Here is a 15,198-nt window from a genome sequence, read left to right on the forward strand (position 1 = left end):
CAAAAGTACCGAATGCGAATTTTTCTCAAAAAAGAGTTAACAGAAAAATGCCGAGATCGAGAGCAAAACCAACGCGCGACGAGTTGGATAAATCTTTGGCTAGAGCCCTTCGAAAATTACAAGCTGGCGGTATTAGTCGACGTCTGGAATTCGCGAGAGCTTTCACTTCAACAAGATACCGACCACGAGATTCGAGCTTGAATCGAGAATTTGAAAAAGCGATTTCTTGGGAGCCAAAAGTGCCAAACGTGAATTTTTCGAAGCCCGTTCCAGGATCATCAAGCCGTTTCAGAAAGCCTCTTCCAGTAGCGGAAAAGCCTGCAAAAAAAAACCGGGACCTTCGAAATCTAAAGCTTCAAAATCGCAAAGTCAGGAACGCTCGCAGCCACGAGAAGAGCAGGAGTCAGCTCATAACTGGTCGCAGCAAGTTCTGTTCGATGAATCTGCGGAGGATCGACAAGCACTATCGCCTGAACATGATCAGTCCCCACCCGCGCCAATTGACAGAGAGGACGTTCGCGAATCTATGTTTCCCACCTCAAACAAGAGAAAGCTTCAGACTCCTGAAAAGGAAGCGCAGGGCGAAGCAAGCGCGAAAGATCACGCAGCGAAAAGGAGCAAGCACGAGAAGGAAAATATAACGCCTAAGAAAAGCGCTTCAAAGCCGACGATTCTCAAGCCAGCTGTGGATATCACCATTGCTCGTCGTCCAGGAAGAGATATTCAACGAGCAACTTCCTCACCGAAGCCTAATCCTGCCTCGGTGAGAACATCGTCGCGACCGAATATCCGACCACCGCCACCACCACCGGTCCCTGCTACGAGAGGCCCTGCTCCTCCACCACCAACTGGACCAACTTTTCAGCCTCGAGCAGCTACTCCAGTCAGTAGGAGAGCTGGAAGAGGATGTATGGTCCAGGAAGATGTCCTGAGCGAGATTTCGGACTTGTCTTCTGCATTTGATAATGACAGTCCAGTTAGAGGAGTCGGAAAGATGCAGCAAAAGAGTGCGAAACTGAGGCATGACGAACCAACGTGCAGCAAGAATTTAACACCTCCAGCGATGCCACCAGATGCTGATCTTTCTAGCTTCTTGAACTCGAGCGAGGATGAGGAAGTTGACACATCGGAAGTTTCAGAGATTTCAGGCATATTCGACAACACTGCTAACGTCACCAATCATACGTCCGAGAGAAACGTTGCAGTCACTAATGGTACCTCCGAACAGCCTGAGCCTGCGTTTTCTGGCTCTTCTTTAGATGTTTCCTCCAGAAGGTCGGCACGAAAGGACGATAAAGGCTCTTCAATTGCTGATGCTGTAAAAAGACGACGGAAAGAGAAGGTAACGATTTGTAATCATGAAAAAGTATTCTAACTTTACCTTAGTCTGACGAGTCCGCCAGTGAAGTGTCAGTCCAACCAGCTTCCAGCTTCAAGCCTTACAAGGTAAACACACTTCAACTTCTAGCGCTCATTGAATAATTTCCTAGTGCCCAGAGGCGAACTGCGAGATGGCCTTTGTAACATCTAAGGATTTGACGAGACACAGGCGGTACAAACACACCCACGAAAAACCGTTCAAATGCACTTTGTGCGAATACGCTTCCGCCGAAAAATCAAATCTTCGTCGCCATTTGAAGTCAGTTCAACATAGAATACTAAAAAAACTTCGTTATTTATTTTATTAACCCTAACCCCTAACCCTAACCAACCCTGGATAAAAGTTTTTCAGAACTCACTCGGGCGAAAAGCCCCACGAGTGTCCGCACTGCAAGGCGCGATTTACGCAGAACAGCAGTCTCAAAGTGCACGTCATGCAGCAGCACACGAAGACCGCGCCGAAGTTCGAATGTAAGTAACAAAAATAAGTTATTTGTTGTTGATTTCAATTCCGCGTTTTAAGGCGAAATTTGCCACACGATGTTTGGCCGAAAGTCCGACTTGAATGTTCACTTGCGCAAGCAACATTCTTATCAAGAGGTAACACCGGTTCTCGTTCTTTTTGTTTTGTTTATCGCCGTTTCGTTTAGATTCCCATGCAATGTCGCTACTGCGAAGAACTCTTCCACGACAGATGGTCGCTCATGCAGCATCAAAAGACGCACCGCTCCAAATAATGGCGACCCACGGGTGAAGGAAAAATACTAAACCCCTTTCCTTCTTCTTCACTGTATATAGTTCACACATCACCTCACTTTTATACTCTTAATTCACTGCCTTCCTTTATTTTTTCATTACTGCCTAACTATGATTTTAAATTAACGTCTTTTCAATATTAAAAATCTTTTGAAAAATTTAAATACTGCCAAATCGGAAATTTCAATAAACTGACATGATAAAAAAGTGTGTATGAGCCTTCTGAGGATTCGTTTGTCTTTCTTGATGGCATTGAAAAGGAACTTCAGGATCAATGTTTAGGCAAGAAAGTCAGATACAGAAGCATGTTTTGTAGCGCTTGTTGATTATTTCCACAGAAAAGCCTGGTCTAGCAGTTGAAATCGGGGGTCATTTCATGTGCCTTTGCGAGTTGGACAAAAAGCTACATTCTTTCTTTTGACATCAACGAGTTATGTTCCGAATGCACGAGTAAAAATGCAAAGAACAATTCACTTATAGACAGCGCCGTAGACAACGCGGGTAGTTGCCTTCGTACAGGTCTATTCGATTTTGTCTTGCTAAAGCCTCCGTATGTCGTGACAACCAGTGAGAAGCTCCACAAACCACCAGAAGAGCAAGATCTGAGTGCTTCATGGAACGGTGGAAATAATGGAACAGAACTTTTATTATCCAGTCTTTTGCAAAAGCACTGAAGTTGTTGAATAACTCTGGTTGCTTGTACCTAATAGCGATAAGAGAAAACATTCTGGAAGAAATACGCGAGTTTTTGAATGAACGAAGTTATTTGATGAAGATTGTTATTGAAAGAAAACCTGGGCGAGAGTATTAATACTTGCTCAAGGTTACTCATTCATGCGTGAATTTCGATGAGCAAATGCGGCAAAACGAAGCTGCGGGGGACAATATGGACCTGGATGTTGATGAAGAAGGTAATTTGTTGTTTTCTTGTCGTAAATTTCGACATTTTAACTTGATTCAGTCTTCCGGAATAGACTTATGAGGCGCCGAAGCGTTACTTCTATCTCTCGCGGTAGATTTTCGAAAAGAAACACTCATTCGGTGCAAAATCACGTTCATTAATTAGTAGATGCCTGAAATTTAATAGAAATTCGGGCACCAATACTCACTTCACGGTGCTAGCTAGGGCTCTAGAAATCATAGAATTCGCCTCTCCCACATTTTTTACGACATTCACTCGAGATACTTTTTCATCCTTTTCGACTGATAAACTCAAATTCAGGAAGCAGTGATGAAGGAAGTTCGCTCAGTTTGGGTTCCCCGAAGCATGAAAATCGTACAAGGTAACTCTAACATCTACTCACAAACAGGCTCATCGTTCCATTATTTAGCTTTTTCATGGGTCAGCCGAAGCCATCAGACACTGCACTAGAAGATCGATCGCCCCCTCCTCAGCTTCGAAATCGCTCTATCGACGTAAACACTCCTCGGCGACAACAAGACGCGGAAGAGGAGCTCGAAACCGCTGCAAAATGCTCCGAACTTCTCTACGAAAACATCGGCCATTACTTCCGGCTCTTCGCCGACGATCAGGATATGAATGCTCGACTTTTTACTTCGTCGAGCCAGATTATACTCACGGCGAGTATTCTCCTCATAATGAAAATTTCTCCCAAGACGGATTTGGGCGAGACCAGATTGTGGAAGAAAATCAAAGCGAAAAGGAAGACGACATTGTTTTCGAACATCAGCAGACCAAGGAGGAGCAGAAAAAGACGATTCACGACTACGATTTCGAGCAAATGTCGTGTGAAGGTACCTTTTTGAAATAAGAAACAATCTCTTAGGTGGGTTTTGAATTTAATCGGGCAAATTTGCTCCTGCTCTCTCTTTGACCTTGAGAATATAAACCTATTGTATCATACATGTATGGATAGAACGTTCTCTTCACCTGAGCCAGAAAAGGTTTCTCTTTCGCCAGTTTCGAGCCCTAGAAAGGTCTCACCGAAGAAGATTCTTTTCGGAGCCCCCGCAAGCCCGGCGAAAAGTGACAGCACGCTAGAAGAAGACTCGATAGGAAAAGGTCGAAAGTACATTTATAAGATTTTCTTACTAAGCAACTAAAAAGTTCTTTTCTTTCAACCTTTCGAAAGAAATCACTGTCATCGAGAATCCCAACCGGGCTTTATCAGATACATCTGAAACAGAGCCGCTGACAAAACCGGAAGACGATGAAGTCTTCGAACGAACCTCTTCCCCTGCTTCACTTTCCCCAATCCGTTCTTCGTCAGTTTCGCCTGGACGAAGACCGAGACCTCCAGCTGGACTTGGCCTTGGCTTGAGAGCCACTCAAAGCTTATCTTCGAGAGGCCGCTCGGATTCAAGACGTGCGAAGAATCTCTTGACAAAGGTTTATATCTAGCCAAAGAAGCGGTCAATAAAAGTGATTTTAGAATAACACGGCGAATTTCAAACCTCTTCTTCTCCAAAACATCTCAGGAGGAGCAAAGAAAGATCGAATATCCGCCGCAGAAAGACTCAAAGACTTTGAGTCAAAGTTCAACCTGGCCAAACTCTTCAGGATCTTTACAAGCCAAAATCAGACTCAGCATCAAGTCCGAATCGGTCAAAATCGGAGTCATTAACAACTGATCAAAGGTATCACCAAGCCTTTTTTCTAAACGATTACAGTAATTTTAGCCCGAAAAGACGGAACAAATCGAAAAACCGCTTCAACTCGGCCCACCGCCTGGCCTCTATCGTTGAAGAAAAAGACCTCCAAGCGGCGAAAGAATTCTATCAAAACAACTACTGTAATAGAAACGGAGACAACTGTAACGACTCTAGCGCTACTGCGAAAACGGAAAACTGTACTACGCTTAATGACAACTGTACGAGCTCAGAACAACCCGCCGCCGATCAAAAGAATCAGACAGCAGTTTGATTGCTTTTTATTTAATTAGTAGTAATTATTATTTAAATCTTATCCTGTTTCATTTTTTTTCTTTTTATCGTTCGAGTACTTTTTGTATATTTGAAATTCGCAACATAAAATTTTCCGTGCCTTGTTAAAACAGAGAAAAACTAGCGCCTAAACTTTTTCAACTCTTTATTTCCATCCTCGATTCTTGATACATAAAAATTAATTTGCTTATATAAATAATAAATGTTGAATAACTGACCTTTCATTTCTGTCGCCTGCTCTTTCCCTAAATTACAAAAGATTTTACATTTGCTTCTCTTAAAAACATCATCGTTTCAGACCTTGCTTCTTGAAATCATTCCGTACTTTCCATATTGAAATTAATAAATTATTTAAAAAATCACCCTCTTTTCTTTTTTACCTTAATTTCAAGTAATGAAATGAGTTAACTTCTGAGACGACCTTCTTTACCTAAAGCTCGTCGCATTGCTCATTTTACAGTTCCCTGGGGAATTGTGCGGGCAGTCATTTTGTATTGATTTCGCACCTCCGACTTTCCCCTCTGGCCGCACATCTTATTTTATTATTATATTTTTCTTTTTATTCAGAAGCGAAGTGAGACTGAGGGAGTAGAGACGCCTCTGTTTCGCTATCTAAAAATGTCGTCGATTCTTCGGTCGGAAGAGATGTGCCTAGCACAGCTCTTCTTGCAGGTAAGAAAACTCAAGTTTAGAGCGATGATTTTCTTCAAATTTCGATAAAAATTGGCTGTCGTTTAAATTTTTTCCTAGTCCGATGCTGCTTAATAAGCAGTGCTTATTCCTGCATTTCTGAGCTTGGCGAACTTGGTCTGGTTCAGTTTCGCGACTTGAACGCCGATGTCTCCGCTTTCCAGCGCAAATTCGTTCCAGAACTTCGCCGCTGCGACGAGATGGAAAGAAAACTTCGTTACTTGGAAGAAGAGCTTCAAAAAGCCGATATTCCGGTCATCGACAACAATGAGAGTCCCGAAGCTCCCTTGCCTAAGGAGACGCTTCCTTTAGAAAACGATCTGGAACAGCTGGAGAAGCAGATGCGTGAAGTCTCGCAGAATCAAGAACAGCTGAATAAGAACTTTTCCGAGTTGACGGAGCTCAAGCACGTTCTCCGCAAAACTTAGGTCAGTCTGAGCAAGCAGCCATCTTTCAACCCCTTTTCAGAGCTTTTTCGAAGAAGCCCAAGACTTTGTAGCGCAACGACCGGGCGCTGTCGATCCCGAAACTGGCGAAGAAGAAAGAATTCGGTTACTGAACAGGCCCGCTCACTTCAGATCCATTAAAAACTTTCATATTGTTATTTCTCATGTTTCACGCGGCTCTGATTTGCTGCACGAGGAAAAACGCATTTGGAAAAAAAATCGGCCAAGGCGTTTTTTCTTTCTTAATTTTATTGTCACGTGCATGTTCTTATTTGATGATTACCCATTCGAAGTATTCCCCGAGCATGAAACCTTCAACTATATTTGGTGAATTTAGATTAATCTCCTCGTATTCGTCTTGTAAGTCTGTATAAGTCTGATTGTTCATTCTTCGTTTCTATTTTGGGCCGATTAGGTGCTGGCTTAGCCGCTCACAATTGACGGTACTAGTCGCTTCCGCTTGAAAATTATGTGTAGGGGAAAAGGTGCTAAACAAATCACGTATCAGTATCAATTTTTACGCAATAACTAGACTAGTGGGTAGATCATCGGCCCTTGCCACATCTTCTTCGGATTGTAAGTGAGCCCAAGAATAGCACTGGACATGAGGAGATGTCTACCAATCCTCTTCGACTTGGATTCATTGCTGGAGTCATTGTCCGAGAGCGCATTCCGCTCTTTGAGAGAATTCTCTGGCGAGCCTACCGAGGTTAGAATTTCACTTCGATCGATTTGTTTTAAGAAATGTTTCTTAGGAAATGTATTTTTGCGTCACATCGAAATCGATACACCCCTGAAAGACCCTGTTACTGGACATGAAGTTCACAAGTCCGTCTTTATCATCTTTTTCCAAGGTATTCCCCAAAACATCGATTCACTCTTGCAAGAGTTTTTAGGTGAACAACTCAGAAGCCGCACAAAGAAAATCTGCGAGCCGCTCAAAGCCTCGATCTATCCCTGCCCGGAAAACCCTCAAGAGCGCCGCGAAGTCGCTATGAACGTCATGACCCGTATCCAAGACCTCGATCAAGTTCTGAAAACGACGAACGAACAGCGAAACCGCATCCTCGCCCAGGTCGCGCGAAACATTCGAGTATGGTTCATCAAGGTTCGAAAAGTCGCTGCGATTTACCTCTCACTGCATATGTTCTCCGTTGATCTTGGCCAACGATGCCTGATTGGCGAAATCTGGTGCCCAGTAGCTGAGATTGATCGGATTCAACTAGCCTTCCGTCGTGGAACTGAGCGCTGTGGAGCTTCTGTCAACTCCATTCTACACCGAATCAAGACGAACATGACCCCTCCGACATATTTCCGCACGGACAAATTCACCACCGGTTTTCAGGCCATCATCGAAGCCTATGGCGTAGCTGACTACCGCGAAATTAACCCTGCTTTCTTTACCATCATCTCCTTCCCGTTCCTCTACGGAGTTATGCTCGGCGACATGGGTCACGGAATCATCATGGCTTTGGTAGCTGCATTCATGTGTTGGAAAGAAAATGAAATTGGCCGGAAAAAGGACTTGAATGAAATGATCGAGATCTTGTTCAGCGGACGCTATATCATTCTGCTCATGGGCTTGTTCTCCACATACGCCGGTTTTATCTACAACGATATTTTCTCCAAATCTTTGAATATTTTCGGCTTTTTACTGGACTGTCAGTGACCAGCCGGGCATAGAAGATTGGCTGAAAACTGCTCCCGCTGAATCTACGATCCAATTGAACCCGAACTACATCTCTGACGGCCCGTATCCTTATGGTATGGACCCGATTTGGCAGTTGTCTAGCAACAAGATCGTCTTCATCGACTCGTTCAAGATGAAGGGCTCGGTTATCTTGGGAGTAACTCACATGTGCTTTGGCTTGGTTCTTTCTTACTTTAATCACAAGCACTTCAACGATCACGTGACTATTATTTGGGAGTGGATTCCTCGATGTCTTTTCATGGGCTGCATTTTCGTCTATCTTTGCTTGACTATCTTCATCAAGTGGATTTTCTAGGATGCAACGACTTCTGGCAGCGCTCCTTCCTTGTTGATCAATCTTATTGGCATGTTCATGTTAAAGACTCCAACGAAGCAGGACAACACATGGGTCTACGGTTCCCTGAATGCTGATGGAGAGGCGACAGCGCAAGGATTGGTCCAAAAGTTCTTGCTTTTCATCGCTTTTGCCAGCTTGCCAGTTATGCTCTGTGCCAAGCCGTACATCAAGTACAAAGAGTGGAAGGACCGACAAAATCGGAGCACTGCTTACTTTGGCGGCGTTCGAGTTGAAATCGAGGGCAACGACGATACAGAAGGAATCCTCGACGGAGACGAGCTCGCGCAAGAAAACACTCAAGAACAGCCTCAAGAAGAAGTTGAGGAGTTCGATATCGGCGGAATGGCATTGCCATTCATGCATGTAAAATTTTTACAGATTATTCACACGATCGAATTCGCGCTTGGTTGCATTTCGCACACTGCTTCTTACCTTCGTCTCTGGGCCCTGTCCTTGGCTCACGCTGAGTTGTCGGAAGTCCTTTGGAACATGGTTTTGAAAATGGGTCTTTCTATGTCTAGCTCTGGCTCTGTCGGTGCGATCATGAGCTATTTGGTTTTCTGGGCTTTTGCTTGTCTTTCTGTTAGTATTCTCCTTTGCATGGAAGGTATCAAAGCTCTTATCAGGAGCAGTTTTAATAATTTTTTCAAGGTCTTTCTGCATTCTTGCACGCGATGCGTCTCCACTGGGTCGAGTTCAGCGACAAGTTCTACCACGGAGAAGGAATCATCTTCAAACCTTTCTACTTCCAGTCAATTTTGTGCGGCGAAGAGTAGACTTCATTCACTATTTAATCATAATTTCACATGTATCGTCACAATTATATTCTGTCATCGTTCGTTCGAATTTCTTCATTTCCAAAATTTATCTTATACACATTTCGGCAATAAATGGAAACTCCTCTGAGGACATAGAATCCTCCTTCAAGATATTCGTAAATTACCCATATCTTGCGAAAAGTGTTTTGTATGAAAGGATTGAAAAAGAAGTTTTTATGATTGTTTTCGTTGAAATTTAGCAGCTAAGCTTGCTGAAAGGCGAACGAGGCTGGTAGTGAAAGAGAGAATGAGAAATTTTGTGCTTTTGATTTTGAATTTTGCTTTGGGTCAAGGATAAAAGTTTTAAAAAATGGTGATACGGCCTAATTCTTCGGCTTGAAGGCCGAAGGATTGATGCGTATAAGAACACTGATTCTTCGGCAAAAACCGAAGAATAAGTGATAAAAGATACACTGATTCTTCGGCTTAGGAAAATTAATTCACAGATTCCTGAGGAATCATTCTCTGCCCCTTACCACGGGGCTCCGCCCCTTAGGTCCTAAAATGCCGGGGTCTAGTCTATGGTTACTTAGGGTTACCTTCGTCATTTTGCCCAGTGCCCCCTAACCCTAACCTCAAATTATAGAATGCTCTTATTGCTAAAAATGAGTTTTTCTCTAGAAAATGTCTTTTTTTGCATAAGTTATGACTCACAGATTACAATTCTCAAAAGATTTTCGACAATGGATTCTAGAAAATTTGCCGAAGAATCACTGTCAATTTTATCATAAATCCTTCGGTTCAAGGGAATTCCCAATATGCCGAAGAATCAGTGTGAATGAAAGCATCAATTCTTCGGTCTTGCCGAAGAATCAGCCCATACCACGTAAAAAATTGATAAGGTGTTCGAGATTTTATTGAGGAAACGTGAAATATGCCAAATTGAAATCTCCAAAAAGCGAAACAGACGTCGATGGTGGATCAATAAGATGCGACAATAATGAGTGCTCTCTAATTTGCAAGGAAAATCATATTCTTGAGGGAAGCGAGGCTTCCAGATGCATCTATTTTCGAGGCTTTAATCGCTGGGAACTGAAAAGAGAATTAGGAATATGCGAGCCGATACGACGAAAGCAGGACGGCCTCGATTGCGATGAGTTCTCAATCAGCGATGAATTCAGGGTCAACTACAAGCACGGCAAAAACGGAAGAAGCAGGGCAATTATAAAATGCACAAACAATCAGCCGGTCAAAATGAAGGGTGAAATTTACCCTCGCATTTATGCTGCGTGTTTTTGGAAACATTCCTTGTGCCAGTGGACTTTCCGAGCGCAAGACTGGAAGTACGAGAGGGAGAATAAGTTTGAACGGGATCACGATATTTTGGAAATAAGCCTTGCCGAGTTGAACCTGAAATGTATGCCTTCCTTTAAGCCACTTGACAATCAAATCTGACGAGTTGTTCTTCGAGAGAAAATGAAACGGGCGAGCGAATACATCTGAGAATAGAAAATGGGCCATTTAAAATGGCGAAAAAGCTAGCTTAAAAACTTGGCCGGGTTTTGCTTACTTGAGATTCTGTGGAGCTACTGTTATTTCCCATGAATGGATCGCTACAGGTTTATTCATTTTCTATTAATTTTGTTTGTAGTATTTTAGCTGCTCATTGTCTCGACTATTATTATTTACGTGACTTTCATAACCTTGAAATCGAAATTGAAACTCCAGATAATACGCTAGTTAATTTAACCACAGAGAGAATTCTTCTTCATCCTGAGTACCTAACTATTGACTCGTTGTATCGACCGATTGAACAGGAAGAATATTATTGGGATCTTAGATTCGTTAGACTCCCTCGTCCCCTAAGGTCACTTGCTTATCTAGATCGAGCTTTGCTCGGTCGCCGCCGTGTATTTCTCTTCATTCGGTAATTCACGCAGTTCGTGAATTAACCTCTATTTTACTCCAGCTCGAAATACAGACGTCAAGATACTTTACTCGTTTTCTTCACTCGTCCAGATATAGAGAGCAGGCAAACTACGCTAGAAGTGGGAGATTCAGCAGAAGCTAGGATCCCTTCAGTGGTATCAGAGTAGTCCCGTTGGAGAAAAGATAAATTTTTCCGCCATCGACAACCGAAGTTTCGCAACTTGGACGCTGATTGGCCGTCAGCGGAGTCGAGGGGAACCGAATCACCAACCGCCACCGCGCCGCCGGAGAAACTCCACTCAGAGAATTTTCCGCGCCGCACCACACCAACACCACCCCGAGCGAGCGCCACCACACGAGCGCCACCACGACCCACGCGCCGAAAGTCGCGCCCACGCAACCACGCACGCACGCCGGGGAAAACCTAAAATACTGAGAAAAACATAATTCTTTCGCCACTTTTCACCAAAAATCGAGAGAAGTTTACGAAGAATCGACCCTTGGACCAGACCTTGAAATTTCGACAATCGCTGGACAGAGAAATCGTCGGGCGTTTGCGCAAAAGGCACCTCAGCTCATCATATTGCGACTTTTAGTCGCAGTATTTTCTGAGGGCCTGAAAGGTAATCCAAGGCCCATAAACCCTTACTGCCGATATATTTCGAGCTATGGCGGCGAACAAATCACTGCTAGAAACCGTCACCGAAATAAGAAGCATAAACGATCGAGTAAACTACCTCGAAGAACAAGTGCGAAATGACGAATCACTAAAGCCAAGCCTAGAGCCCTTGATCACAGAAAGCAGAGTAAAATTAGAACAGCTCAGTACAACGCTTCTTACCTGCGAGCTCGATCAAGGAAAAGACTCTACGAATGCGACAATGAGAGAAGAAGCATGGGTGGCCACTACCTGGTCTCGTCACGTCCAAGACTTGCCGAAGCTGGACGCCGCATGCAACACATCTTTCAACACCTTCTTGGGCAGAGCCGACATTTATCACCGCGCCTACGTCCGCGACAGACCTTCACGTGAACAGCCTTTCATCGCAGCAGTGTACAGCCACTTCGACTTGAACATCGAACGCTCACTTGGAACCGAATTTCTGAATTGTCAAGACTGGAAATCGGCCAAGGCGCTGCTAGAGAAATCATTCGCCGCGAAGAGTCACTACTTACTGAAGCTAAGCGAAGTTTTCGACGTCGAATACGACCATTCGAAGCCGTTTGCACACTACACCGCCAACGTCTTGCAAAAGATGAACGAGGCGAAGCAAGCGACTTTGAACTCTTACCGACAAGAGAAGTCAGCCGACGCCGGGGTCGATGAAATATTTGACATATTCTCGACGATGATGCTGTACTTGAATCTTAGGAAAGAAGAACCAGACGTTTTCAACGCAATCCTTCCAAGCCTATCAAAAGTTTACGATATCAACGAACTCTGCCGTCTCGCCCAATCCACAAGACAGAATCGAGTTGACAGCGCGACCGTCTCCCAGCACTTCAACAGAAATAAGAACAAAAAGAAGAAGAATGCTAAGCGCGCCAGCAACGATTCTAAGGATGGGAAAGACGATAAACAACCAGAATCCAAGAAGATAAATACGACTAAGAACGTTGAAGATTTCCAACCATTCGACGTTCACTTTTACACAGTGAAGAAGAAGCGACCAGGAAAGGCTTATTTCGCTTCGGCTACCATCATTACGGGCTCTAAAAGTTTTGACGTATCGATGGAAGTCGACAGCGGAGCCGAGTCCTCCTGTCTGTCCGCTGCTTACGTTCCCGACGAATTTCTCCAGATGCTGAAGCCCTGTCCCTTCAAGGTCACCGGTTTCAGCCCAAATATTCCCGCCGAGCAGCCGATGGGTATCCTTCCCTGCCGCTTATCATTCAATGGTGGCCCTGCATTCTCCCTGAATCTCACCATTATGCCAGGCAGTAAATACCCAAGTCTACTGGGCCGCGATATACTAGAGAATGCGATGACGGACAGCTTCACAGTCGACAATAAGAATCGTACTCTCTCATTTTGCTACAACGAAGCCTTCACACAAACTGAGACTCAAGTGGTGAAGCTGGACGGAGTGAAGCGGACCAAAATCAAGAAATACTTGACTACTAGATCAGCGGTCAAGGATAGCGATCGATCCCGCACTCAACCGCCACCAAAAGTCCCAAAGCTGGACGCACCTAACAAGAACGCAGCCAGGTGCCCCATTCAGCTAGCGAAGCAAAAACTCGGAATTACCCTACCAGCAAACGCCGACCCGGGGCAAAAGAAGGTGGTCGCCGAGCTGTGTTTGGAATTCGACGACAGATTCGGCTGCGACGGTCAAAAATGGGTGAATTCCCGTTCGAGATCGAAATCCCGACTGATGGTACGAGTCGAAACATCAGTCAACACCCGATTCCGCAAGCTTTTCATGGTCAGGTCAGCGATCACATCTCCGAACTGCTCGAAACGAAAATAATAGAAGAGATCAAAGACCAGAAAGGGTTTAACAGCCCGGTATTGCCTATTCCTAAGAAATCTGGGGAAATGCGCTTCTGCATCAACTACAAAAACAGCCTGAACAAATGCCTCTCCGACAAATCCGACCCTTACCATCTCCCAAGCATGGAGGATACGATTGCGAACATTGGACCGGGCAATAAGTTTTTCGCCACAGTTGATCTACGAAGTGGATATTGGCAGTGCCCTGTAAAGAAAAGCGACAGGTACAAGACTTCCTTCCAGTGGGGTGGGAAATCTTACGCCTTCTGCAGACTACCATTCGGTTATCGATGCTCGGGGAATATATTCTCGCGCGTCGTAAACACAATTCTCGACTCAAGCCCCACCAGGAAAAAGATGCTTTCTTATATCGATGACATAGTGTGTTTTGGGAAGACTTTCAGCTGCTATTACAACACTCTCCGAAACCTATTCATCGCGCTCCGCAAGTTTAACGCTAAACTCAAGGGCGAAAAGTGCTCTTTCCTACAATCCGAAGCTCACTTTTTGGGCCGAATCATCAACGAAGATGGAATCAAACCGGACCCTGCGCAAGTCTCCGCTCTTCGTCAGATGAAACCCCCACGCTCCCAAAAGGAGTTAGCTTCATTAATCGGGTCATTGAATTGGATCCGAGGTTTTCTAGAAACGAAAATGGGCGAAGCTATTTCATCCGGTTGCTTCTCGAGCAGAATGAAGCCCATAAACGATGTTCGAAATTCGGCGAACGAAACAAATTGTTTCAAGTGGACCAAAGAAGCGGATTTGGCGCTCAAGGAAATTCAACGACGACTCTCCGAGACTCCAGTCATAAGTTTTCCTAACTTTGACGAGTCTTTTCATCTCTACACAGACGCGAGCCTGTACGCAGCGGGTGGCGTCCTGCTACAAGAGTATGGCGGGAGAGTGCACCTAGTAAGCGCGATTTCCCACACCTTCAACAAAGCTGAAAGAAAATGGAACACTTCAGAAAAGGAAATGTTTAGCATTGTCTGGTGCTGCGAGCGACTGGAAAAGCTCCTGAAAGGTAGATTCTTTCAGATTCACACAGACCACCGATCTTTGATCTTCCTACACAAAAAGAAGTTCAAGAATTCTAAAATAAGCCGATGGCAAAGCCGATTGGAAGAATTCGATTTTCACATTGTCTACATCAAGGGATCAGAAAATCAATTCGCCGACTTTATGAGCCGCAGACCTGGCGAGGACGACAAATCACTTGGATACGACTCTGAGTTTCCCGTTGGTCGCGAGTACGAAATCGACAAGAATTCACCAGTACGTGTCTTCGTCCCTTTCTGGAACGAAAATCAGTTTCCGGAGAAAATCACTTTATCAGAGGTGAAGATACATAAGGTAAACGTCAAGGCTATCGCGGCGCCAATGGAGATTCCGTTGGTGTCAGCGAATTATAATAACATTCTGGACTATCAAAGGGAGGACTCTGCTCTGAGTGCAATCATCACTTTTCTGGAATCTGGTAAGGAGCCACTGGACATAAAATCGCTGGTGAAGGACTCCGACCACCGACAATCGTCTCTACTCAAGATGGAAAAAGCTCTGTTCCTGGATAACACTACCGGGTGCTTGATGTGTCAATTCAAATCTGGCGCGCGGGCGGTGGTACCGGAAGCGGTAAAAAGTCACTTTCTCTTTCTAGCTCACGACTTGTCCGGTCATCTGGGCGAGCCGCGGACTTTAGAGCGATTAGAGGACGTTTGGTGGCCTTCATTTCAAGACGATGTTTCTAACTACGTCCACAGCTGCGTCCCTTGCCTACGCAGAAAAGG

The 15,198-nt window shown here is 44.5% G+C and overlaps 2 protein-coding genes across 3 annotated transcripts; both read left to right on the forward strand.

The window, feature by feature from the left end:
- The first annotated feature begins 2,936 nt into the window (after positions 1–2,936).
- On the forward strand, positions 2,937–5,374 carry LOC145696927 (uncharacterized). 2 transcript variants are annotated; one of them, XM_081774042.1, is made up of 6 exons: positions 2,972–3,047; positions 3,098–3,148; positions 3,359–3,419; positions 3,468–4,486; positions 4,530–4,734; positions 4,777–5,374. In XM_081774042.1, the coding sequence occupies exons 1-4, from the start codon at positions 2,993–2,995 to the stop codon at positions 3,901–3,903; spliced, it is 603 nt and encodes a 200-aa protein (XP_081630168.1). In that variant the 5' UTR covers positions 2,972–2,992; the 3' UTR covers positions 3,904–4,486; positions 4,530–4,734; positions 4,777–5,374. The 2 variants fall into 2 exon arrangements, with proteins under 2 accessions (XP_081630169.1, XP_081630168.1); XM_081774043.1 differs by lacking the exon at positions 3,098–3,148 and having other exon boundaries at positions 2,937–3,047.
- Positions 5,375–5,610: 236 nt separating this feature from the next.
- Positions 5,611–9,140, forward strand: LOC145700503 (V-type proton ATPase 116 kDa subunit a 1-like). The gene is given in 6 exon segments (XM_081777776.1): positions 5,611–5,726; positions 5,810–6,162; positions 6,977–7,030; positions 7,073–7,824; positions 7,826–8,831; positions 8,876–9,140. Coding segments are annotated over 6 exon segments (2,358 nt in total). The 5' UTR covers positions 5,611–5,658; the 3' UTR covers positions 9,001–9,140.
- Positions 9,141–15,198: the final 6,058 nt, after the last annotated feature.

Source organism: Oikopleura dioica, chromosome 2 (genome assembly GCF_907165135.1).
Source record: "Oikopleura dioica chromosome 2, OKI2018_I68_1.0, whole genome shotgun sequence".
NCBI classification, from domain to species: Eukaryota; Metazoa; Chordata; class Appendicularia; order Copelata; family Oikopleuridae; genus Oikopleura; species Oikopleura dioica.

Coding starts and splice junctions, on each gene's coding strand:
- LOC145696927 (XM_081774042.1), top strand. CDS start 2,993: ATGCGGCAAAACGAAGCTGCGGGGGACAATATGGACCTGGATGTTGAT. Junction 3,048..3,097: donor CCTGGATGTTGATGAAGAAG/GTAATTTGTTGT, acceptor AACTTGATTCAG/TCTTCCGGAATAGACTTATG. Junction 3,149..3,358: donor CGTTACTTCTATCTCTCGCG/GTAGATTTTCGA, acceptor ACTCAAATTCAG/GAAGCAGTGATGAAGGAAGT.